The sequence below is a fragment of the Eriocheir sinensis genome, chromosome 33, assembly GCF_024679095.1.
Source record: "Eriocheir sinensis breed Jianghai 21 chromosome 33, ASM2467909v1, whole genome shotgun sequence".
NCBI classification, from domain to species: Eukaryota; Metazoa; Arthropoda; class Malacostraca; order Decapoda; family Varunidae; genus Eriocheir; species Eriocheir sinensis.
This window is the reverse complement of record NC_066541.1, coordinates 6,821,136-6,846,135: the sequence shown is the minus strand read 5'-3', so window position 1 is coordinate 6,846,135 and position 25,000 is coordinate 6,821,136. Positions and strand designations below refer to the sequence as shown.

Below are 25,000 nucleotides of genomic sequence, written 5' to 3'. Positions count from 1 at the left end.
TTTTGCTTCCTCTTTTTCACGTCCAACAAATACGACCGCCCTCTGGATATTACTTCTGGTCTGGTTTCCTCTTTCTTTACATCATTCGTTTTGTGTATCTATCTGTCAGTCTGCCTGTCTGTATATATGTCTGTGTAAGCGTAGATCTGTAGGAAGAAAGACGAGTAACAGAAAGAATAAGGAAGAGGAAGAGGAGAGAGGGAGGGAGGGAGAGAGAGGGAAAGAGGGAGAGAAGGAAGGGAGAGATGAGACAGGGAGGGAGAGGAGAGAAAGACTGAAGGGAGGAAGTGATTGTGGGAAGAGAAATGAGGGGAGGGAAAGAGAAGAGGTAAGCAGGGAACAAGAGGGAAAGTAGATAGGGAAAAGGGAAAGGAAATAAAGAGAAAAAAAGAGCAAAAACGAAAAAGTAAAAAAAAACACCAACAAGAAAAAAAGAAACAACACAAGAAAGTCTCCACCATAGATTTTATTTGTTGGAAGGAAGAAAGACGAGTAACAGGAAGGGAAAGGAGAAGGAAAAAGAGAAGGCAAAAAAATAGAGAAAAAGAACAAAGGAATAAAAAAAAAACACAAACAAGAAACAGAAAAGTCAGATAATAACAAGTAAAACAAAAATCAAGAAATAGAATTAACAAAAAAAAGAACACAAAAAAAGAAAAAAAGGACAAACAAGAAAAAAATAAGTCAGATGATAAGAAAAAAAAAAAGATAGAATTAACAAAAAAAGAACAAAAAGAAAAAGAAAAAAAGGACACAAACAAGAAAAAAATAAGTCAGATGATAAGAAATAAAAAGAAAAAAACAAGAGATAGAACTAACAAAAAGAACAAAAAGAAAAAGAAAAAGAAGAAACAAGAAAAAAATAAGTCAGATGATAATAAATAAAAAGAAAAAAAACAAGAGATAGATCTAACAAAAAGAACAAAAAGAAAAAGAAAAAAGGACACAAACAAGAAAAAAATGAGTCATGATAAGAAATAAAAAGAAAAAAAACAAGAGATAGATCTAACAAAAAGAACAAAAAGAAAAAGAAAAAAAGGACACAAGCAAGAAAAATAAGATAAGAAGTAAAAAGAAAAAAAAGAGATAGAACTACAAAAAAAAAACTGAAAACAAATAAGAAAACTCCCCCTACGAAACTAGACAAAAGGAAAACAGTTGGATGCCGTTATTGTTTTCCTGCTGTTCTTTATTTGTGTTGATGTAATTTTCTTCTTTTTATTCCTTACCTAAATGCTTAGATCGCCTTTGCCTCGGATCCAAATGCCTAATACCACCTTACTGTTTTATTCCTTTCCTCCCTTTATATCTCTCTCGTGTTTCCTACGTCCTCTTCACTTTCTCTCCCCTCATTCCTCTTCCCAAAGTTACTTCCTCCCTTTATCTCCCTCCCTCTTTCCCGCCTTTTCTCCCTCACTCTCCCTTCGTTCCCTCCCTCCCTACCTACCTACCTACCTCCTCTCCCTCAATCTCCCTTCGATCTTGTTTTCCTTTCTTCATTTTTTTTTTTTTTTAATTTGCCTCGAATCCAAATCCTAATATGACTGACTGTTTTACTCCTGATATTATTGTGGTTTTACTTTTTCCTTCTCGTTTTTTTCTGTATTTGTAACTAGACACCTCTATAAAGCTAACTACATAATTATATAACAGCCATAATTTCCTCATCTCCTTATAATTACCTCCGGCAACGAAGTTGGAGGAGGTTATATTTTCGGTCCAGTTAGTATGTTTATTTATTTGTTTGTTCGTTAACAGTCTCCTGTGCACAATTTTGCGCATATCTCAACCAATTTTTCAGGGAAGCTTGGTGTCCATACAGAATAGAACCCCATAAATCTTTGATGTCAAAGGTCAAAGGTCAAGGTCAAGGTCGCACAAAACGTCAGATTGGCCATAACTTCGGTTCTCTTCATCGTAGAGACTTCAGACTTGGTTCATATTTTAGCTATTGGAAAGACGCACCTTGCATGGCTTTGAACTTGACCTTTGACCTTGACCTCGAAAAGTTCCTCAAGGTCAAAGTTTCCCCCAAAAATAGAATTTCATAAAATTTCGAAACAAATGCTTCCATATGATGCACCTTGCATGGCCCTGACCTTGACCTTTGACCTTGACCTCGAAAAGTTTGCCCAAGGTCAAAGTTTCCCAAAAAATAGAATTTCATCAAATTTCGAAACAAATGCTTCCATATGATGCATAAGATCACAGTTGATGCCCATACCAATTTTCAGGACGATCTTTGGCGGAGGTGTGCTCTCTTCGAGTGCTGTGCGTCTAGTTACTGTTGTTTCTATCTAGGCATTCGCTATATACACAATAAACTAGTTGTTATGACTTCCCTTCCCTTATTTTTTTGTTTTCATTGTAAGCTAGACACCTCATAAATGTCAACCATAGATTATCCCACCATCCCAGAGCCACAGACACCCATACAAACAGAGCGTTATTCCACCGATATGCACACTAACCAACGACACCCAGAGCTCTTTTTTTATACCCACAAACACCCACACCCACAGACTCTCACACCGACAGACACCGACCACCTACTTCGCAATTTCACCCATACACACACTAACCAAACAGTATCAGATTCCCTAGGTACCCACAGGCACACCCGCCCATCCCCACCCCCACCCCCCATGCCCTCCCCCACGCTCAGCCCCCCCCCACCCACCCACACTAGACTCTCTTCCTTCCCCCATTTACCCTCGAGGAAAGAGTAGTAAATTTACCACCCGCCAGATGGGACCACTTTCTTCTTTGAATAGAAACTCCTTTTTCTCCTCCTCTTCTTCTTCCTCTTCTTTTCCTCCCTCTTCTCTTCCTCTTCTTTTCCTCCCTCTTCTCTTCCTCTTCACCCAAGCCATAGCAGTTATCTTGCTCTTCTTTCTCTTTTTCGTCTTGTTTATGTTATTTTCCTTTTATTGTGTTTTTATTTCTTGTTTTTTTTAGTTGTTATTATCTGACTTCTTTTTTTCTTGTTTGTGTTCTATTCCTTTTTCTCGTTTTTTTCTTTTCCTTCTTATCTTGACCTCTTTGTCCTCCTCTTCCTCCTCTTTTTCCTCCTTGTTGCTCCGTCTTTCTTCCTTCCTTTATTTCTTCTTTACCCTAAACGATGAAGCATCCTATATTCCCTTCCTCCTCCTCCTCCTCCTCCTCCTCCTCCTCCTTAATGTTATTCGTACCTTCAAGAATGGTCGTTGGCGCCTAGTATTGCCGAAATGTCTGATATCTTTTTTCTTTTTGACATTCTTTTATTTTTTTGGGGGGGAGCGATAAGGGGTAAAAAGGGGGATGTGAGGGGGGATTAGGGGGGGTTAAAGGGGCTGATGCATCCAGATTCAACGTGCGTGAGAGAAGAGATTGAATTCTTAATGGGGGTGGGGTCTCTCTCTCTCTCTCTCTCTCTCTCTCTCTCTCTCTCTCTCTCTCTCTCTCTCTCTCTCTCTCTCTCTCTCTCTCTCTCTCTCTCTCTCTCTCTCTCTCTCTCTCTCTCTCTCTCATCATTTTTACGGTTTTATTAAGGAAATGAATCAAGACGGAAGACCAAACACACACACACACACACACACACACACACACACACACACACACACACACACACACACACACACACACACACACACACACACACACACACATTAAGGCCCCCGTCTCGGCAATGGGTGAAAATGGCTCTTTGCAACATTTTTCGTCTTGTGAGAAAAATGTTGCCTCTTCCACAGCAGTTAATTATGGCAGTCAGGGAGGGAAGAAGAAGGGAGAGAAGGAGGGAAGGAGGGAGGGAGGGAAAGAAGCAAGGTAGCGCGTAGGTAAGGAGGGAGGGATGGAGGGAAGGGAGGGAAAGGTAGCCAGCCAGCCAGCCGTTTGAGAGCGAGAGATGGAGAAAGGGAGAAATGGAATGGGAGGGAGAGCAGGGAGGGAGGGAGGCGAGGAAGGTAGCAATTATGGAGGGAAGTAGGGAAGGGAAGGGAGGTAGTTGACGAGGAGGAAGAGGGTGGAAGGTAGCTGTTAGGGAGGGAAAGAATGGTGGAGACGGAGGAGGAGGAGGAGGAGGAAGAGGAGAAGGAGGAGGAAGAAGGTAGGAAGCGTGAACGATAAAATGAGTGACTAGAACGAAAGAACGACTTGGGAAGGTAGGAAGAAGAGGAGGAAGGGGAGGAGAAAGAGGAGGAGGAGGGGGAGGAAGAAGAAGAACAGAGGTAAAGAAGAAAATAAGGAAAAATAACAGGCTAACAAAGGCTAAAGGAATGGAGGATATGGAAAAGGCATAGAAGGATAAAAAGGAGGAAAAGGAGAAGGAAGAGGAAGAGGTGAAGAAGAATAGAGGGAAAGCATAAAATGAAGAACGAAGATGAAAAAGAAGAAGAAAAAGCTAAAAGGGACGGTGGAAAAAGAGGATGAGAACAAGGCATAAGGAGAGAAAAAAAGAAGAGGAGAAGGAGGAGGAAGATGAGGAAGAAGAGTAGAGGGAAAAAATTAAACGAAGAACGAAAAAAAAGAAAAAAAAGGCTAACAAATGTTCTGGAGGTAGGAGGATATGGAAATGGGTAGAGATGAGGAGGAGAAAGAGAAGGAGGAAGAGAAAGAAGTAAAGGAGAGTAGAGGAAAAGAATTACATGAAGGACGAAAGAAAGAAGAAAAGAAAGAAGCTGATAAAGGCTCTGGAGGGAAGGGATGAGGAGAGAAGAAAGAGGAGAAGGAAGAGAAAGAAGTAAAGGAGAATAGAGGAAAAAAATTACATGCAGGACGAAAGAAAGAAGAAAAGAAGAGAAGCTGATAAAGGCTCTGGAGGGAGGAGGATGAGGAAAAGAAGGAAGAGGAAGAGGGAGAAAAGAAAGAAGAAGAAGGAAGAGAAAAAAGTAAAGAAGAGTAGAGGGAAAGAATTACATACAGGACAAAAGAAAGAAGAAAAGAAAAAAAAGCTAATAAACGCTCAGGAGGGAGGAGGATGAGGACAAGGCGTGGGAAGAAGAAAAGAAGGAAGAGGAAGAAGAGGAAGAGAGAGAGGAGGAAGGAGGAGGAGGAGGAGGGAGGTAGATTAGTATGCGGAGGATGGCGGATGAGCATGACAAAGAATACAAAACACTTTCTTAATTACATTTTAGAGCGATCATCCTCACTTTATTGAGAGAGAGAGAGAGAGGATTATTTCTTAGTGTGATTGTTTCTGAAGTTTATTTTCTCTCTCTCTCTCTCTCTCTCTCTCTCTCTCTCTCTCTCTCTCTCTCTCAATATATCTATCAAGAGAGAGATATACATAGATTAATAGAGAGAGAGAGAGAGAGAGAGAGAGAGAGAGAGAGATTCTGCCTCTAGGGGTAGGAAAAAACTCTCCCCGCATACATACACTTTCATTCCCGTTCCTGGAAAAAAAAAAGTGTCGAATTGAAGTGAAGCATCAAAGAAAACGGAACTTGGAACACATCAAAGAGAACGTGACATGGGAGGAAGCCAAAATGAGATAAAAAAAATTAGTTGATATAAAGATGTATAAAAAAAATCCATAACGATTCATAATAATAATAATAATAATAATAATAATAATAATAAGTGAATATTTATGAACGATAGAGGTTACAGACTGAGAGAGAGAGAGAGTAATATGAGTAGAATTTTTGGGTAAGTAACGAATAGGGAGACGAATGGAGGGAGAGAGGAAAGGAAGGAAGGTAGGAAGGGGGGAGAGGAGGGAGGGGGAGAAAAAGGGAGAGAAGGGAGATAGGGAGGGAAGGGAGGAAAGATATTAGACTCAGGTACGGATCGCAGAAGCACGCAATAGTTTCATTTGGTAATTCTCTCTCTCTCTCTCTCTCTCTCTCTCTCTCTCTCTCTCTCTCTCTCTCTCTCTCTCTCTCTCTCTTTATCTATCTATCTTTATCTCTCTTGATGGATATAGAGAGATAGAGAGGAAGAGAAAAAGAGAGAGAGAGAAAATAAACTTCAGAAACAATCACACTAAGAAATCTGACTATAATCCCTTCTCTCTCTCTCTCTCTCTCTCTCTCTCTCTCTCTCTCTCTCTCTCTCTCTCTCTCTCTCTCTCTCTCTCTCTCTCTCTCTCTCTCTCTCTCTCTCTCTCTCTCTCTCTCAATCTCACACACACACACACACACACACACACACACACACACACACACACACACACACACTCCCCTGCACCCCTTCTCTCTCAACATTCCCATACTGTTTCCCCAACAAGTCCCTTATAGATCTCTTCAATCCATCCCTTCCCTCCCTTCCTCCCTTCCCTTCCTTCCTTCCTCCCTGCCCTCCCTCCCTTCTCTTCGCTTCCTACCTTCCCTGCCTTTCTCTCTAACTTATCATGCTTCCTTTCCTCCCTATACCATCCAATAATTGCTTGCCTATCCTTCTTCTATCCCCCCCTTTCTATTTCCTCCATTCTTGCCTTTCTCTCTATTCCTTGTTCTATTATTTACCCTCTTCTCCTCCTCCTTCTCTTTCCTTCTCCCGTTTTATCTCTACCATCCCAGACTCCCTCTATTCCCTGTTCCCCTATCCAAACTTTCTTCCCTCCTGCTTCCCTTCCTTTCTCCTTCTCTATCTTTGCCATTCCTGCCTTTCCCTCTTGTGGACCATGCCTTCTTTCCTCCCTATCCCAATCCTTGTTCTCCTCTCCACCCTCTTTCCCTCCCTCTTTCCTCCTCTCTTCCCTTTTTCCCTTCCTTTCAATCTTCTTTTCCTCTTTCCCTCCTCTATCTATACCATCAATGTCTTTCTCTTATATTCAGCATTTCTTCCTTCTTCCTTGTTCTCCTATCCACCCTCTTTCCCTTTTTCTATCTCCCATCCTCCCTACCTTCATCCCTTCTCTCCCCCCTTCCCTCACTTCTCTCCCTCTTCAATCTTAACCATTCCTCCCATTCTCTCTCTCTTACTGACCATTCCTCCATTCCTCCCTATACCATCCCTTGTTTCCCTATCTTTCCTCCACCTGTTCTTCTCTCCTTACCTTCTATCCTTCCCTTCTCTCCCTCCTTCTCTCCCTAAACTTAGCAATTCCTTCCATTCTCTCTTACTGATCATCCCTCCCTTCCTCCTTTTACCAACCCATGTCTCCCTATACTTCCTCCTCCTGTTCTTCCCTCCCTACCTTTTCTCCTTCCTTCCTTCCTTCCATTCTCTCCCTCCTTCCCTCCTTAAACTTAACCATTCCTGCCTCTCTCTTACTGACCATCTCTCCCTTCCTCCCCACACCGCCCCCTTGTTTCCCTATCCTTCCTCCTCCTGTTCTTTCCTCCCTAGCTTCCCTCCTTCCTTCCTTCCTTCCTTCCCTCCTCAAACTTAACCATTCCTGCCTTTCTCTCTATCTGACCATCCCTCCCCTCCTCCTTTTACCAACCCATGTCTCCCTATACTTCCTCCTCCTGTTCTTCCCTCCCTACCTTCTCTCCTTCCTTCCTTCCATTCTCTCCCTCCTTCCCTCCTTAAACTTAAACATTCCTGCCTTTCTATCTGACCATCCCTCCCTTCCTCCCCTCACCGCCCCCTTGCTTCCCTATGCATCCTCCTTCTGTCCCTTCCCTCCGCTATCTCCTTCCCTTTTTTCCCTTCCCTTACTCCCTTTCCTTACTTCCTCCCAAGCCTCGTAAGGACCAGCAGGTCTGCTGTTGTTTGTTTTTCCTTTGTGTTCCTTTGTGTTCCATCTCCACCGTTCCTGCCTCTCCTAGAGACCATTCCTCTCTTCCCATACCAGTCCTTGTTTCCCTTTCCCTCCTCCTCCCGTTCCTCCCTCCCTCCCTCCCTCCTTCCCTTGACTACCGCCAGAGGGCTTGGTTCTCACGGGTTTCTGCCTCGGTCCCTCACTGGCGAGAATTAATTTGCATTGGATTGAAATAGAAACATGTGCACTGATGATGGCTTGTGCAGGAGAGAGAGAGAGAGAGAAAGAAAGAAAGAAAGAAAGAAAGAAAGAAAGAAAGAAAGGAAGGAAGGAAGGAAGGAAGAGAGAGAGAGAGAGAGAGAGAGAGAGAGGCAGACGGCCAGACTAACGAACACACAAACGGACCGGGTCTTTAGTAATTGTAACTATGGACTCTCTCTCTCTCTCTCTCTCTCTCTCTCTCTCTCTCTCTCTCTCTCTCTCTCTCTCTCTCTCTCTCTCTCTCTCTCTCTCTCTCTCTCTCTCTCTCTCTCTCTCTCTCTCTCTCTCTCTTCCTTTCTCCCTTCTTCCTTACATTCTGCTCCTACGCCCACTCGTCTTGTTTCCCCTTTCCTCACTTTATTCTCTTTAATCTTCTATCTCCTTCCTTCTTTATATCCTACTTGTTTTTCGCTACTCCGTTTTTTTCCTTCTCTATGTTATTCCCTTCAGTCTTCTATTCCTTTCTTTCTATACATCCAAAACTTATTTCTTATTTCTTTTCATTCTCCTCTTTCTTTGTATCTTATTCCTCTTTTACTTCTTCTTTTCGTGTGTGCTTCTTTCTTTGTCATTTCTCTCATATTTATCTTCTACTTCTTTATTTATTTCTTTGCGCATTCTATCCTTCTCCTTTTTTGCGTCTCATTCCTCCTCTTATTCCGTCTGTTTCTTCTCCTTTATGCCTCCTCTCATATTGTTTCTCTTATATTTCTCTTCAATTATGCTTTTCCTCCTCCTCCTCTTCCTCCTCTTCCTCCTCCTCCTCCTCTTCCAACTTCTCCTCCTCTTCCTTCTCTCCCTTTTCATCTGTTGCTAATTAGTATTTTATTCCTTCTTTCCTATCCATCGATTTGTAGTTTTTTTTTTTTTTCCTCATATATTGACGTCCATCTCCACTTTCCTTTCATACTCCCACGCATTCTCGTAGTCTTCCTCCTCTTCCTCTTCCACCTTCTCCTCCTCCTCCTCCTCCTCCTTTCATACGCCTCCTACGTTCATTCCCTCCTTTTATCTCCCTCCTTTCCCCTTTAAATTTCCCTCCCTTACTCCCTCCCCCTCTCCCCTCTTCCTTACACAACTCCTCCTACACGTTTCCCCTTTCATCAATCTCCCCTCCTCCTCCTCCAATTCCCCCTCCTCTTCCTCCTCCTTCTCCTCCTCCTCCTCTTCCCCCTATTACTAGCTCTTACTCATTTCTCGCATACACAAGTCCTAGTTAGTTTCTCTCTCTCTCTCTCTCTCTCTCTCTCTCTCTCTCTCTCTCTCTCTCTCTCTCTCTCTCTCTCTCTCTCTCTCTCTCTCTCTCTCTCTCTCTCTCTCTCTCACTTTAATCTTACGGTCGTTTTTGAGAGATTTAGGGACATTTTCAGTCAGCTTTTGGAGGATTTTTTTCCCTGAGACGCTCTTCTTAGGGACTTTTTATCGTTAAGGATTAAAATTGCACTGCCCGATATTACCTTAGTCTTAGGTAAGATTATTTTTATGGTGGTAATATTTTTTTTATGGAGAAGAAAATAGTGAGAAGCCAAGTCTTGTGTATGCTGTCATATGATTTTCTATCGGTAATATATTCCTTCGTGAGAGTGAAAGATTCCATTGCCTGCGTTTCGGCTCGGTTCGGTTATTTAAGTGATTTCTGTTATCGTAATTCTGTTTTCTTTTACAAATGGGGAAGAATATTCAGAAACTATCCGTTGTGTGTCTTATTGCTCGATTTTTTTTTTCGTATATCCTTCATCTTTAGGGTAAAAACTTAATTGCCTCATATTAAGTTAATCTAGAGTGTAATTACATTGATAAAGGTAATGCATGAGAGGAGCGAAAATATATACGAAAATCCATCTGTTATGTACACTCGTATGATTATTTTCCCGATCACTATTTTTAGAACGAACCATTTTGTTGACTGATATCAATTTCGTATGGAGTTTAATTACACTGATGAAAGTAATATTTAGAAAAGAGAGAACACACATATGAAAATCCATTTGTTATCTAAACTGCTTGATACTATTTCTTCTCGCTCGTTATTTGTAAAGCGAAAAATTCCACTCTGATATTTCGTTGGTGCAGGGTGTAATTTCATTGACAGGAATTTTGGAGAAGAGAAAAATATAAACACGAATATCCACGTGTTATTTATACTGTTACATAATTATTTTCCCCATCCATTACATTTTAGAGCGAAAATATCCATTGCCTGATATGAAGTTGGACCAGAGAGTAATATTCCCAGAAGCGAAATGGAAAAAGGTTCGGGATAATATTTCTAGAGAGGAGAAGACTATATATATGAAAACCAATTATTTATACTCTTACTTTCCCGTTTATTACTTTTTAGAGCGAAACTTTTCATTGCCTGATATTAAGTTGGGCCAAAGTGTCACATATGTAGAAACGAAAGGGAAAAAAAAAGAATTAATCCGTTGTGTTTTCTGCGGCTGAGTAATCTTGCGACGCGTCTCCCCTTCCTTCCTTCTCTCCTCGGTATTCTTTGGTGTCCTGAGGTTTACGGTTATTGAATGTTTTGTTGCGGGCATCGACAAGACGGAGGACCAAATTAAATAGGCATTATAGTGACTGAATAGTGGCAAAGCTGTGGGCGGAGGAGGAGAACGAGTAGTAGTAGTAGTAGTAGTAGTAGTAGGAGGAGGAGGAGGAGGAGGAGGAGGAGGAGAAAGAGGGAAGTGGAGGAGGAGTAGAAAAGATAAGAGGTAAAGGAGGAGGGCTGGTAGGAGGTGGAGCAGGAAAGGTATAAAGTTGTATTAGTAGAAGGAGGACAGATAAGAGATGGAGAAAGAGGAGGAAAGGTTGGAGGAGGAGGACATGTAGGTAGGAGGAGGAGGAGGAAAGGGACGAAGAGGAGGAGGAATAATCTTTGTTGAGAGTAATGGGCGTAGGCGAGATACTGTGTTGGAGGCACTGCTATGTAGGCGTGACTGATGTGTGTGTGTGTGTGTGTGTGTGTGTGTGTGTGTGTGTGATCCTTGTCTATCTATTTGTCTGAATATCCGCTTGTCTTTCTGATCTCTCTACTCCTATATTGTCTGTTTATCTGTCTGTTTCTCTGTCTGCCTGTCTGTGTTTGCTCCTCTTCTGTCTGTCTGTTTGTCTGTCTGTCTATCTGTATCTGTACCCCTCTATATGTCTGTCTGTCCGCCTCTCTTTGTCTGTCTACCTCTGTTTGTGTATCTGTCTGTCTGTCCGCCCGTCCGTCTGTCCGTCTGTCAGGTTGGTAACATCCCCCTCGCCGTTCTATTAATCTATGGCGAGTTATCGGTCCCAAAAATACACTAATAGGAAACCGATATGGCTGTCACATGTCCATTTTTACCCCTTTTCTGTGTTTCTTTACGTCTTTGTGTGCTTTCCTGTCATCTCATATTTTGTCCATATTATTTTGTGTTTTTTTAATTTATTATTTAGTGTGTTCTCGAGTTATATATATTTGGCGTTATTTATATTAAAACTTACGTTACTACTACTACTACTACTACTACTACTACTACTACTACTACTACTACTACTACTACTACTACTGCTACTGCTTCTACTACTACTACTACTACTACTACTACTACTACTACTACTACTACTACTACTTCTATAAATCCTACTCCTGCGAATAATTCCCTATTCATTAATGCACAGAACTACGTCATTCTAATCCTTTAATTAATCTTATTCAACACCTCTTCCTTTTTCTTGTCTCACTTCACCCCTCATTTTCCTCCTCCTCCTCCTCCTCCTCCTCCTCCATCCCCTCCTCACGGCGTCACAGAAGAGGTGGAATGCCTCACAAAAAGGCTCTCAGCTTTTAGACTTAAAGTTTCTCGCCGGGGATAATTCAGTCTTTTGCGGGAAATCGAAAAATCATCAATTCTTGTGCCATAAATCCGATTTGGGTCCCGGCCGAAGGAGGAGAAAAGGAGGCGGAAAAGGAGAATGGGAAGAAAGAACAGGAGAAGGAGACTGGCAGGAGAGGAAGTAAGAAAGAAAGAATAGAATTAAGAATGGAAAGAACACGAAGAGAGAGAGAGAGAGAGAGAGAGAGAGAGAGAGAGAGAGAGAGAGAGAGAGACTGTCAGGTGAGAAGGGAAGTACGAAGAAATAGAAATAGGAATGCAAAGGGCAGAGGGAGATAAAGAGAAAAGAAATAAAAAAAAATGGAAGAAGAGGAGAATGAATTAACCGAACGAAGGATGGAAAGAAAGGTCATAGGAAGGAAAAGAAGAAATATTTAAATGGAAAAAGTCATAGGAATGGAAACGACAGAGAGAGGAGGAGGAGGAGCAGATATTGGCACCGTAGAGGACAAGAATAAATTAATAGAATGAGGAATGGAAATGACAGAGAAAATTCGAGGAGTAAAGATCTGAAATGGATGAACGAACAAGAGATGGGAGGAACAGGAGAAGAAATCAAAAGGGTCATGATTTGTGGAGCTGCACGATATTAAAACTGCATGATAACTTCACTTTATTTATATCAAAGGCATGAGAGTAATGGATGCAGTCATGAGGCACAAAGAGAGAAACAAGTGAATGGATGGAGAGGGGTGAGATAGTGAAATGCGAGCAGTAGAATCCGTAGAGTTTTGCAGAGGTGTAAACAGATATTCGTGTCTCCGTTTTCTTTGCTTGATCGATGGTAATCTATTCTCTCTCTTTCCCACGCACACTCCACTCTATCTATCTATCTATTTATCTATCTATATATTTATCTACCTATCTACTTGTGTCTCCAGCAGAACCTTATCATGGGTTATTTACTTTCTCCCTATCTGTCTTTATCTCCATCTCTATCTTTCTATCTATATCGCTTTAGCTGTCCCTTATCATTAGTCACTTACTCTCGCTTTCTTTCTCTTTTTCTACCCATATCTCTATCTATTCATCCTATTTACTTATCTATCTATCTATCCTATTTATTTAGCTATCTACTATTATCTATCTATCTGTGTCTGTCCCTTTAACACTCTCTCTCTCTCTCTCTCTCTCTCTCTCTCTCTCTCTCTCTCTCTCTCTCTCTCTCTCTCTCTCTCTCTCTCTCTCTCTCTCTCTCTCTCTCCTTCTCTCTCTCTCTCTCTCTCTCCTTCCTTCTCTCTCCCCTCTCTCTCTTTTTCTCTCCCATTCTCCCCCTCCCCTCCCCTCCCCCCGGACCCATACGCCGCGGCACGCTGCCCAGACTTGGCGCGCCAGCCACACTTTTAAGCATTCCGACTCCCTAGTAATTAATGAGCTGGTAAGAGACAAAAGGAAAATAAAAGCCGTGGAAGGGAAGGGAGATAACATAAATTACTCTCGAAGATAACAAAGGGGGAAGGGAAAAACGTATATTATGAATCTGGAAATGGAAATGGCGCACGAGAGGGAGAAAAGGAGGAGGGAGAGAAAAAGGCGGCAGTGGAGGAGAAAAGTTAATGTGAAAAAGAGTATGAGAGGGAAAGAGTGAGTGATAATTGAATAGATGGGAATGAAGAACAGCAATAAAGGAAACTAGGAGAGGGTGAAGGGAAGCGAAAAGAAAGAGGGAGAGAAAAAGGCGGCAGTGGAAGAGAAAAGTTAATGTGAAAAAGAGTGTGAGAGGGAAAGAGTGAGTGATAAGTGAATAGATCGGAATGAAGAAAGGAAAGGGAAGGGAAGTAGAAGAGGGTGAAGGGAAGAGTAAAGAAGGAGGGAGAGAAAAAGGTGGCAGTGGAAGAGAAAAGTTAATGTGAAAAAGAGTGTGAGAGGGAAAGAGAGAGTGATAAGTGAATAGATGGGAATGAAGAAGAGAAAGAAGGGAAGGGAATTAGAAGAGGGTGAAGGGAAGAGTAAAGAAGGAGGGAGAGAAAAAGGCTGCAGTGGAGGAGAAAAGTTAATGTGAAAAAGAGTATGAGAGGGAAAGAGAGAGTGATAAGTGAATAGATGGGAATGAAGAAGAGAAAGAAGGGAAGGGAATTAGAAGAGGGTGAAGGGAAGAGTAAAGAAGGAGGGAGAGAAAAAGGCGGCAGTGGAAGAGAAAAGTTAATGTGAAAAAGAGTATGAGAGGGAAAGAGAATGTGACAAGTGAATAGATCGGAATGAAGAAAGGAAAGGGAAGGGAAGTAGAAGAGGGTGAAGGGAAGAGTAAAGAAGGAGGGAGAGAAAAAGGCTGCAGTGGAGGAGAAAAGTTAATGTGAAAAAGAGTATGAGAGGGAAAGAGAGAGTGATAAGTGAATAGATGGGAATGAAGAAGAGAAAGAAGGGAAGGGAATTAGAAGAGGGTGAAGGGGAGAGGAAAGTGATGGAGGGAGGGTAGAAGACAGCAGTGAGAAGAAGAAAGGTCAATGTGAGAAAGAGTATGAGAGGGAAAGAGAATGTAATAAGGGAATAGATCGGAATGAAGAAGAGAAAGAAGGGAAGGAAAGTAGAGGAGGAGGAGGAGGATGAAGAGGGAAGTGTAGGAGGAAGAGTGGAGGAGAAAGTTACTGTGGGGAGGGAAGGAGGGTGTGATAAGTGAATAGATGTGAGTGAAGAGGAGAAAGAAGGGAAGGAAAGTAGAGGAGGAGGAGGAGGATGAAGAGGGAAGTGGAGGAGGAAGAGCATAAGGCGGAGTGGAGGAGAAAAGTTACTGTGGGGAGGGAAGGAGAGTGTGATAAGTGAATAGATGTGAGTGAAGAGGAGAAAGAAGGGAAGGGAAGTAGAGGAGGAGGAGGAGGATGAAGAGGGAAGTGGAGGAGGAAGAGCATAAGGCGGAGTGGAGGAGAAAAGTTACTGTGGGGAGGGAAGGAGGGTGTGATAAGTGAATAGATGTGAGTGAAGAGGAGAAAGAAGGGAAGGGAAGTAAAAGAGGGTGAAGGGAAGAGGAAGGGAGAGAAGAAGGCGGCAGCTGAGGAGAAAAGTCAGTGTGAGAAAGACTTTGATGCTATGAGAGGGAAGGAAAGTGTGAGAAGTGATAAAATGAGAATGAAGGAGAGGAGGAAGAAGGGGAGTAGTATGGGACGATGGAAAGAGGAGAGGAAGGTCAGATCGATAAGGGGAAAGAGAAATGTTGGCTTGTTTGGAGTTTAAGAGGAGAGATAAAGAAGATAAAGAGACAGAGACAGATATATATGGTCAGACACATTCAGGAAACACAGACACAGAAACACTTGATCATACTGAATCACGGAAACACAATACAGAAAAAACAAAAGACACACACACACACACACACACACACACACACACACACACACGCAGAATGAAACACACACAAACACATACCTAGAAACACACACACTTCGACAACACAAAAACAAAACACCACAACAAAACTTACACACACACAGTCTCACAACAGACACACACACAAACACCACAACAAAACTTACACACACACAATCTCACAACAGACACACACACAAACACACATCCTGAAACACACACACTTTGACAACACAGAAACAAAACAACACAACAAAACTTACACATACAAACTCACAACAGACACACACACACACACATACACACATCCTGAAAGACAGAAACACACACATACACACACTTTGACAACACAACACAAGAAAGCAAAACAACACACATACACACACACAAACACACAAACAAACACAAACACACCAGTACAGAACAAACACACGCACGTACACTCACCCGAAACAGGGAAATGCTTCGTCTCTTCCTCGCGGGGATCTTCACGTCCAGGAATCCTTTGACGGACCCTGACGTGTTCCCCCGCGGCGTCATCTTGGAGCCTCTGCGTCCCTCCTCGGCGCCTCACAGCCTCCAATGATCCCTGAGCCCTGCCGCCAGCCTCAGGGGGCACGAGGGAGGGGGTTCAAGGGGCTGGCAGGGGCATGGTGTTGGGGGTGAAGGGATAGGGGCAAGGGTAAGGGTCTCGTCCGGTTCGTATCAGTAAAGTTAAGGAAGACAAAGGAAGGTCAAGGGAGGCTGATGGAGTTGTGGGATGCGATTGTTTGGGTAAGGGATCGGTTTTTGGGGTTTAGGAGTGGTTAGGAAATGGCGTCTTGTTCTCTTGGTTGCCTCGTGTTAGTTGACTTTTTGACCTCGTTGGGTAGGCGTTAGATTACAAAGGAAGGTCAAGGGAGGCTGATGGAGTCGTGGGATAGGATTGTTTGGGTAAGGGATTGATCTTTGGTGTTTAGGAGTGGTTAAGAAATGGCGTCTTGTCCTCTTGGCTGCCTTGCGTTAGTTGACTCTTTGGCGTCCTTGTTGGGTTGATGTTAGTGGATGTTAGAGGACAAAGAAAGGATGATTGAGTTGTGGGATAGGATTGTTTTCGTAGGGGATCGGTTTGGGGGGTTTTGAAGAGGTTAGGAAATGGCGTCTAGTCCTCCTGAATACCTCGTGTTATGATTGGCTGACTCTCTTGCTGGGTGTCTTGGTATGCCCAGCGTGTTAAGAAAGTTAAAGAAAGTACTAAATGAGTCCTTCCTTGATCACCAGAAGAGGGAAGACTCAGTGATCAGGAAAGGGATTTGTGGTGTCTGAGTTTCCAAAGACGATTGTTCTCCTGATTGCGTCGTGTTAAAGCCTCCCGAAGAAACTAGAAGACAATCAAAACGTTTTCACTAAATATTTAAAGCTAGAAAGGACTTTAGTGACTAGAGTAGAGATTTTTGGAAGTTTCTGAGGCTGTCTGTTTGTCTTGTTTTATGGCCTCAAAATGCAAGGGAAAAAGTCAAAAGGCTTACGCTGTTGTTACTTAGACTAGGAAAGATCTTTGGTGGCGTGGAATGACTAGGAATAATTGGTCTTCTGGTCTGCTCGTGTTCTTAGCCCGAGGGAATGTTGAAACCACGGAACTTAATGGAAAACAACACAAGGGATCATTCGTTTAATCCGCTCTGTTTGTATTGCTCTGAGGGACTGTTTCAAGACTGTTCCTGGACTGTTTCTTTCGCTACCATATGTTCGACGGTCTACGAAAACCTCCAAGTATGAATTTAATCGTCTCCTTGAAACCACAGAATTTAGAGGAAAACAATGCAAGGGACCATTCGTCTAATCCGTCCTGTGTCGATCACTCTGAGGGACTGTTCCAAGACTGTTTCCTCCGCGTCCTTATGTTCGATGGGCCACACGACGGTCTACTAAAGCCTCCGAGTAGGAATCTAATGGTCTCCTTCTCCCCTCTCCGAGTCTGGCTCCTCCAAAAATAGTCTCCTAAAGAAATGGGAACTTAAAATAATGTGCGGGGGAAGGTGGAACGATATGGCATTAGATAGCTTTTGTTTTATCTCTTTCGCTTTTTTTCTGGTTTGTTTGTTTTTTTCTCCCCGTTTTCGTTATGGTTATGGCGGCCTTATTTTTAGCTGAGGGATTTGTTCGTTTGTTTTGTTGTTTTTCTTGTACTGTTTTATTCTTACTATCTCTTATTCGGTATTCTCTTTATTCCTCTTCCTCATGTAATATTGTATGCTTCTCTTCAGCTCGAGGACTCGCTTGCTAATATTCCTTTTATTTATTACTCATTTATATTTATTGTATTCGTCGTAAATATGTCTCTCTTTTTTTTGTGCGTGTGTAAACCAGATTCCCTTTGGCTCCAGCAATCACTTATATTAATTTCTTATATACTTTAGTTTTGTTTATAGCTAATGCACTCGTCGTAAGTATCGTATTATATATTTCTCTCTTATAGCAGACGTCTCTTCCGCTCCTCTTTCTCTTTCTCTCTTCCTCCTGTCTACAGCCGCCGTCTATTATCCTCCCCTTAACTGTTATTCTCCTTCCGTCTTTTACCGTGGGTAGAACTAAGGGTTCGGCGCGGCCTGGGTCTGAGCTTCAATAATGAGCTTTTAATGTTAGTTTGAGCGGCGCCGTCCCTCCACTTGTTGGCTCCGGACCCCAAGATGAATTGTGCTGGCGGAGGCGGGGCGCGGACTGACGTGAGTTATGAAACCAAGCAGCTTCTTGTGTTGATGGGCGCGGGGGTGTTAGGGGAGAAACGGCCTGGGTTGAGCTCTGAAACCAAGGCGGCTTTTGTGTGTGCGTGCGCGAGTGTTTAGAAAGGAAAGGGTTAAGTTATAGAACGAAGCAGACTTTTTTTTATAGGTTTCCGTGAGTGTTGTGGAAGGATCAGATTGTGTTAGGTTGTGGAACGAAGATTAGAGTGTTTATGTGTGTGGGTGAGTGTTGAGGGACGAAATGGCTTATCTTAGGTTGTGAAACGAAGCAGCTTTTGTGTATTAATGTGTGTGTGGGGGGAGGGGGGTTGTATTAAGGGCAGAACCGCTTGTGTTAGGATGTGGAACCAAGAAGAGGATTGTGTTGGTGTGTGTGGGTGTTGGGTGACGAAATGGCTTGGGTTCGGTTATGAAATGAAGCAGCTTTTGTGTGTTTATGTGTGTGTGGGTGTCAAGGAAGAAACGGTTTGTGGTGAGTTATGGATCGAAGCAGAATTTTGTGTTTCTGTATCCGTGAATGTTAAGGAAAGAAAGGTTTGTTTTGATTTATGGAACGATGCAGATTTGTGTGGGTTGGTGCTAAGGAAAGAACGGCTTGTTGAGTTATGAAACGAAGCCACTTTTTGAGCTCGTGCGTGTGAGTGCTAAGAAAGGAGCGGATTGTCTTGAGTTATGGGAAGGGTATAGTTTTTTACACCAGCCGTGGGAACGAACGAATAGCTCCTCTCCTTTTTGTCTGTACGTGGGATCAGACTTTTTTGCGAGTGTGTTCGTGTTGTGTAAAGAATATATATTTCCTTTCTACGTCTTAAGGGAAAGGCAGCCGTTGTTTTTTCTTACTCTTATATAACGGTTGAGCTTTTGTGTGTGACTTGGAATGTCTGTTTTATGTCTCCTTTTCGAGTTATGAAGCGGTTTTGTCTCCTTACTGAGCCAGGAAACGTGTTTTTTTTTAGTTCCTCTGCTCTTGAATTATGGAATCAGACTTCTGCTACGGAACGAGACTTGACGAATGCCTTTTCTTCTTTTGTTTTTAAAGTTTGGAATCAGGCGTGTCTTTTGAGTTCAGGAATGCGTTTGTTTTTTTGCTGGGCTATAGAACAAGGCTTTTAGATTACTTGATATATTCTATTGCTCTTAAATTATGAAATGAGACTTTTTATTTGAATTATGGAATGAGTTTGTCTTTCTAGTGAGTTATGGAATGAGTTCTTTGTTCCTAAGTTGTGTATTCAGACGATGTTTTTTTATTATTTTGTTTTCCGAGTCGAGTTTTGGAAGTAATAGTATTTGTTGGGAAACCGGAGACCTTTTACGTAACTCTAAACCAGCCAGCTGCTCTTTCTCTCCCCAAGTTACGCAACCAAACAGAGCCTTTTTATATTTCTACGGGTCCGATCTCGTCTCAGTAATTAAGGGAACGCGGGAGAGTCTTCAGTACTTCGGTGCTGAGACCCGGATACTTAGGACTTTTCCTCGTCAGCTGAGAGCCACGGCAGGAAGGGATGTTTTGGAAGTGGAAAAGAAAAACTGTTTGATAAGACGCATCCTAAAAACGTGAAATCTAACCTTGGATTGTTTTGTATAGGGAATTAAAGAAGAGTTTTTATACTTTCAAACAGATTCTGAGGCTTTTGACCTTAAGATCTTGAAACCATATATAAATAAGGCTTAGTGATGCTTGGAAACTTTTAAACTACAAAGAACTTAAAGTGAGCTCCAATAATTTTTTTTTACCTGCCAAACTCTATGATGAGGCTTCAAAACAGGCTCAGATTACACTCTGAAGCCTTAAAGCTAATCAAGAGGACTAATAGAAGAAACTCAGATAAAGGGATTGGAATGAAAAGGTTGGATTCAGTGAGTCTTTGAAACTGAGTGACGGGGCTTCGAAGCGGGACACAACTAGACGTATGACGGAATGGGTGGGGAGGAGGGTGGAGGCTCGGCGGGGCGGTGGGCTGTGGGTGAGTGGGTTGGGGCGTGTCACACTGGGCAGGCGAAGGAGGGCGTGAGGGCGTTGCATTCCCACACGTCTGGCAGCGGTGCTCCTGCTGTGGTGGCGGTGGTGGTGGTTGCGCGCTGATCCATGGTAGAAGCTATCGTACCTTTTGTGTGGCTATCGTAAAGTTTGATTGTTCAGGTGCTTCCTCGTTTCTTTAGTTAGGTTCTTATAGTTGTTGTTTTTTATTTATATTTAGCACTGAATGTCTTATTTTATCTTGTCTTTTCCTGTAAATTTGGTCAGTATCGTATTTCACAAACACATTTATTTGTCGTTCATTAACATACACTCATCTCATATATCTTCATTTATTTTTCCTTTGTTGTTTTTTAAGTTTCGTCAGTTATCTTATTTCACACACACACTTGTTCGTCGTACATCAACACACACTCAACTGTCGTATCCACAGCACTATTGTCGTATTTTAACTATTCTTTTTCTTTATGTCTTGTCAGTTATGGTATTTCCAACACACGCTTTTTGTTATCATATATCAACATACACTCAACTATCGTATCTTCAGCACTATTGTCGTACTTTCATTTATGGTTTCCTAATTATTGGTTTATTATCGTTGTTGTACTTGAGTGAGATTGTTTATTGTACGTTTCTTCGCTGTCTCTTTTTCTTCTTCTTGCTTTCTTTCTTCCTCTTCGGCTTTCACTATCACGTGGGTATTATGAGTCCAGTCACAGTTTGTTCACCATTATGCGTCACACACTCGTAAGCTTATTATACATTCACTCGTAAATACATACATACGCACACACAAGAGACCTTTTTTGGGGGTTCTGGTCAGTTAATTAAATGTCCCCTGTAAATAATGATGCTCCTGATGATGATGATGGTGGTGCTGATGGCTGTGACGATGATGATGAGGGAAGTGAGTTAGTAGTAGTAATAATATCGCGTCTGGGGTTTTGTTTGTTTGTTTGTTTGTTTGTTACACTTCGAATTATATATTTTTCTGTTCGTTTGTTATTTTTTTATCACGTGTTTTTATTTTTTCCTTCTATTTTTGTCTATTATTTTTCTCTCTCTCTTTCTTCCTGTCTTTGTTTTTGTTGTTGTTCTTGTTTTTAATTATGTCGCGTTTGCTGTCACTTTTTTTTTACTTTAATTTATCGTTATTGCATTTTCTTTATCACATACTTCTCTTTTTTTTTCTTTCTCTCTCTTTATCCTTTTCTCTCTCTCTCTGTCTTTATCACATCTCTGCTCTGTTCACTTCCTTGATTTTGCTGCTGCTGTTGTTGTTGTTGATGTTGCTGTTATTGTTGGATTCCCCCGTTATCTTTCACTCCTGCTGCTGGTGGTGGTATACTTCTTTATTTTCCTTTTTTATTTATTGTTGTTTCATCTGTTAATATTTTTTTTCCTCGTATACCTAATGACCTGCAAATATAAGAGGTAACAATTAAACGATCTTAAATTACTTGGTTAATGAAGAAAACTTGTTAGCACGAGATATTTGGGGATTAGAGAGAGAGAGAGAGAGAGAGAGAGAGATTTAGTGACGTCACAGATTATTCCAATACCTCCCTAATCACTCCCTCCTTCTCTTCTTCCTTCTCTTCCATCTCCTCCCCTTCCTCCTCCTCCTCCTCCTCCTCCTCCTCCTCCCTTCTTTCCTCCTCCATATAATCCCTTAAGTCCTTGTAATCCCAATAAATCCTCTTGTTGACTTTCTCCTTTCCTCTTTTCTTCTTCTTCCTCCTCCTCCTTCTCCTCCTCCTTCTGCTGCTCCTCCTCCTCCTCTTCTTCCATTGTCATTTCTAGTTTCGTTCTTTTTTTCTTCACCCTTTCTTTCTCATTCTCCTTTTCATTGATATATTTTTTTTTCCTTAAGTTTCCCCTCCTTGACGCTCCCCTTCAAACTTTCAATTTCCGTACTTTCTAACACTTTTTTTTCCTCGGCTTTCTTTCTCTCTTCGTCTTTCCTCCCTTTTTTTCTCTTTTGATTCCATTTCGTTCTTCTCCCCCTTCGCACTTTTTTTTTTGTTTCCCACCTTCTACAATACTTTTCCTGACTTTTTTTTCTCTTTCTCTTATTTTATTCCTTCCTCCCTCTGTCTTTCTTTCTCGGTTTTCTTTCTCTCTTCTTCTTTCCTCTTTCTTTTCCTGCTTTTCTCTCTCTCTCTCTCTCTTATTCTATTCCTTCCTCCTTCTGTCTTTCTTTCTCGCTTTTCTTTCTTCCTTCTTTCCTCTCTTTTTTTTCTCCTTTATTCCATTTTGTTTTTCTTCCCCTTCTCACCTTTTTTTCATATTTCCTTTCTTTTACCCATTTTCCTTGTATTTCCTCTCTCTTCCATTCCCTTCTTTTCTCCCTCTGTCCTTTTTTCTCGCTTTTCTTTCTCCTTTCTGCTTTCCTCTATTTTTTTCTCCTTTGATTCCATTTCGTTTTTCTTCCCCTTCTCACTTTTCTTTTTAAATTTCCTTACTTTTATCTTTTTTTTTCCTTGTATTTCCTCTCTTTTCCACTCCCTTCCTTCCTCCGTCTGTCCTTTTTTCTCGCTTTTTTTCTCTCCCTCTTTTTTTCCTCCCTTTTTTATCCTTTATTCCATTTCGTTTTACTTCCCTTTCTCACTTTTTTCATATTTCCTTTCTTTTAACCTTTTTTATCCTCGTATTTCCTCTTTCTTCTATTCCCTTCCTTCCTCCCTCCGTCCTTCTCTCCCTCCCTTCCAAGAGTTAATCCCTCTCCCCCTGTACTTATTAATATACTTTTTCTCTCTCGTCTCTTTCTCCCTTCTTTTCTTTTTTTCCTTCTCTTATTCAATCTCGTTCCCTCCCTTCACCCTTTTTTTTGTTTCCTGCCTTCAACAATATTTCTTCCGTCATTTTTTTCTCTTTCTCTCCCATTCCCTTACTCCCTCTTTCCTTCTCCCCTCTCCCCCCCTTTCCAAGAGTTAATCCCTCTCCTCCCCGCCGCTATTCTTTTGTCTCCCCAGAACAACCACTTCCAGTCATCCTTCTCTCCCTTTTCTCTCTGTCTCTCTATCTCTCCCCTCTTTCTATCTCCTTCACCCACCTTTCCTTATCTCTTATCTTTTCTCTCCTCTCCTTTTTCTCCTCTCCCCATACGTTCTTTTAGTCTCTATTTTTAACTATCATTCTTTCCAACTGTATCTACCCACTGTCTATCTGTCTGTCTATCTATCTGTACATTATCTTTCTATCTCTCCATTTATCTATCTGTTTTTATATCTATCATTCTTCATATTTGTCCTTCACTTTATCTTTTCCTATTTTTTTCTTTTCCCTCATCATCATACTTCTCCTCTCCCTTTCCTCCCCACCTCCATCTCTTCTTTTTCTCTTCTCTCATCAAGTCAGTCTCTCTCCCTCCCAAAATTTGTTCTTCTTTTTCTTCTCGTTAACTTTCCTCTATGATTTCCTCCTCCTCCAATTTTTCCTTCTCGTCATCACACTCCCCTTCCTCTCTCTCTCTCTTTCCTTCTGACCTTCATCTCAATTTTTTTTCGTCACTTATTAAAGCAGTCTCTCTCTCTCTCTCTCTCTCTCTCTCTCTCTCTCTCTCTCTCTCTCTCTCTCTCTCTCTCTCTCCCCTCTCTTTCCCCTTCTCCCCTTCCCCACCTCCTTATCTCCCCCTTCCCCCCTTTCAAGAGTCCTCTAACGCCCCTTAATTCACCCCCCTGTCTCCCCCTCCCCATCTCCCCTTCTCCCCGTCCCCACCTCCCTATCTCCCCCTTCCCCCTTTCAAAAGTCCTCTAACGCCCCTTAAACCCACTACAAAACGGTGGGTAATCCCCTTCGTCCCCCCCTTCAATTGAGCCTTAGATCCCCTCTCCCTACCTCTCCCTCCCCTCCTCCTTCCTTCCTCCCTTCCACCCTTTGTGTTTCCCTTAAAAGTATATCCCCTTTGATACCCTTTTACCCCCTACGACATCGGAACAAGATTAAGTGTAACATTCTGAAACACTCTTACGGTTTTCTTTTTTGTTCAGTGTTTAGTGGGTTTTTTCGATTTTTTTTCGTTTTTTTTTACTATTTTCTTCCGGTTTCTGAGTAAGGTTCGACAGAGAGAGAGAGAGAGACTGCCCTTTACTTTCTATTCTGGTATTTTTTTTTCTCCTTGTTTTGGGGAGGGAAAACAATTGGGTAACCTTTTTGCCTTCTATCCATACCATCTATTTTTTTTTTTGCGTTTTCTCTCTCTCTCTCTCTCTCTCTCTCTCTCTCTCTCTCTCTCTCTCTCTCTCTCTCTCTCTCTCTCTCTCTCTCTCTCTCTCTCTCTCTCTCTCTCTCTCTCTCTTCTTCCCTATCTGTCTGTTTGTCTGTCAGTTTCTCGCTGTCTGTTTGTCTGTTTCTTTTCCTATGTGTATGTATGTATATATGTATGTTTGAATATGTATGCCTGTCTCTGTTTTTCTGTCTGTCTGTCTATCTGTCTGTTGAAGTTTACTAATCGTGATAATATTTTCTTTTGTAACAATCGATTTCTTTTAATTTCATTCTCTATTGTTTGGTTTATATTTACTATTTTTTAGGTGTAAATCCCCAAATCTTTTACCGCCCCCATCTCTCTCTCTCTCTCTCTCTCTCTCTCTCTCTCTCTCTCTCTCTCTCTCTCTCTCTCTCTCTCTCTCTCTCTCTCTCTCTCTCTCTCTCTCTCTCTCTCTCTCGTGCACACACCCACACCCACACACACACACACGATTTAATACAACACTCAAACAAAAGAATGAAAGTGTATAGCATTCGTAAATATTTTGTTTTCTCTCTCTCTCTCTCTCTCTCTCTCTCTCTCTCTCTCTCTCTCTCTCTCTCTCTCTCTCTCTCTCTCTCTCTCTCTCTCTCTCTCTCTCTCTCTCTCTCTCTCTCTCCGTCAGCCCCTCCATCAGACACATACATCAGGCCACATTAGAACTCTCCCATGGAACGCCAAGCCAGTCATCCTGAAAGGTCTTATGTTGGGTCCTTTTTATTGTACCTTTTTATACTTTTCTTCCGCCCACTTCCACCGTCCTCCTCCTCCTCCTCCTACTCCTACTCACCCGCTTCTACTGTTATAGCCATTTGAGAGAGAGAGAGAGAGAGAGAGAGAGGGGTGGGGGATCTAAAAGGAAGGAAGGAAGGAACGATCGAACGAGCTTACCAACGAATGAACGAGGAAAAGAGTAATGGGAGAAATAAAATAAACATAGAAGGAAGGAAAACAATGACTGAAAAACAGGAAGAAAGAAAGAAT

The 25,000-nt window shown here is 42.0% G+C and overlaps 1 protein-coding gene across 3 annotated transcripts in view; it reads right to left on the bottom strand.

The window, feature by feature from the left end:
- The window catches only part of LOC127006648 (uncharacterized), a 91,344-nt gene extending 74,461 nt beyond the window's left edge, over window positions 1–16,883 (bottom strand). For 2 of the 3 annotated variants that reach the window (XM_050876799.1, XM_050876801.1), the window contains exon 1: window positions 15,508–16,883. In XM_050876799.1, the coding sequence (XP_050732756.1) occupies window positions 15,508–15,600 (93 nt within the window). In that variant the 5' untranslated portion in view covers window positions 15,601–16,883. Of the gene's footprint in view, window positions 1–15,501 lie in introns of all 3 variants that reach the window. The other variant, XM_050876800.1, reaches the window with a different exon arrangement.
- Window positions 16,884–25,000: the final 8,117 nt, after the last annotated feature.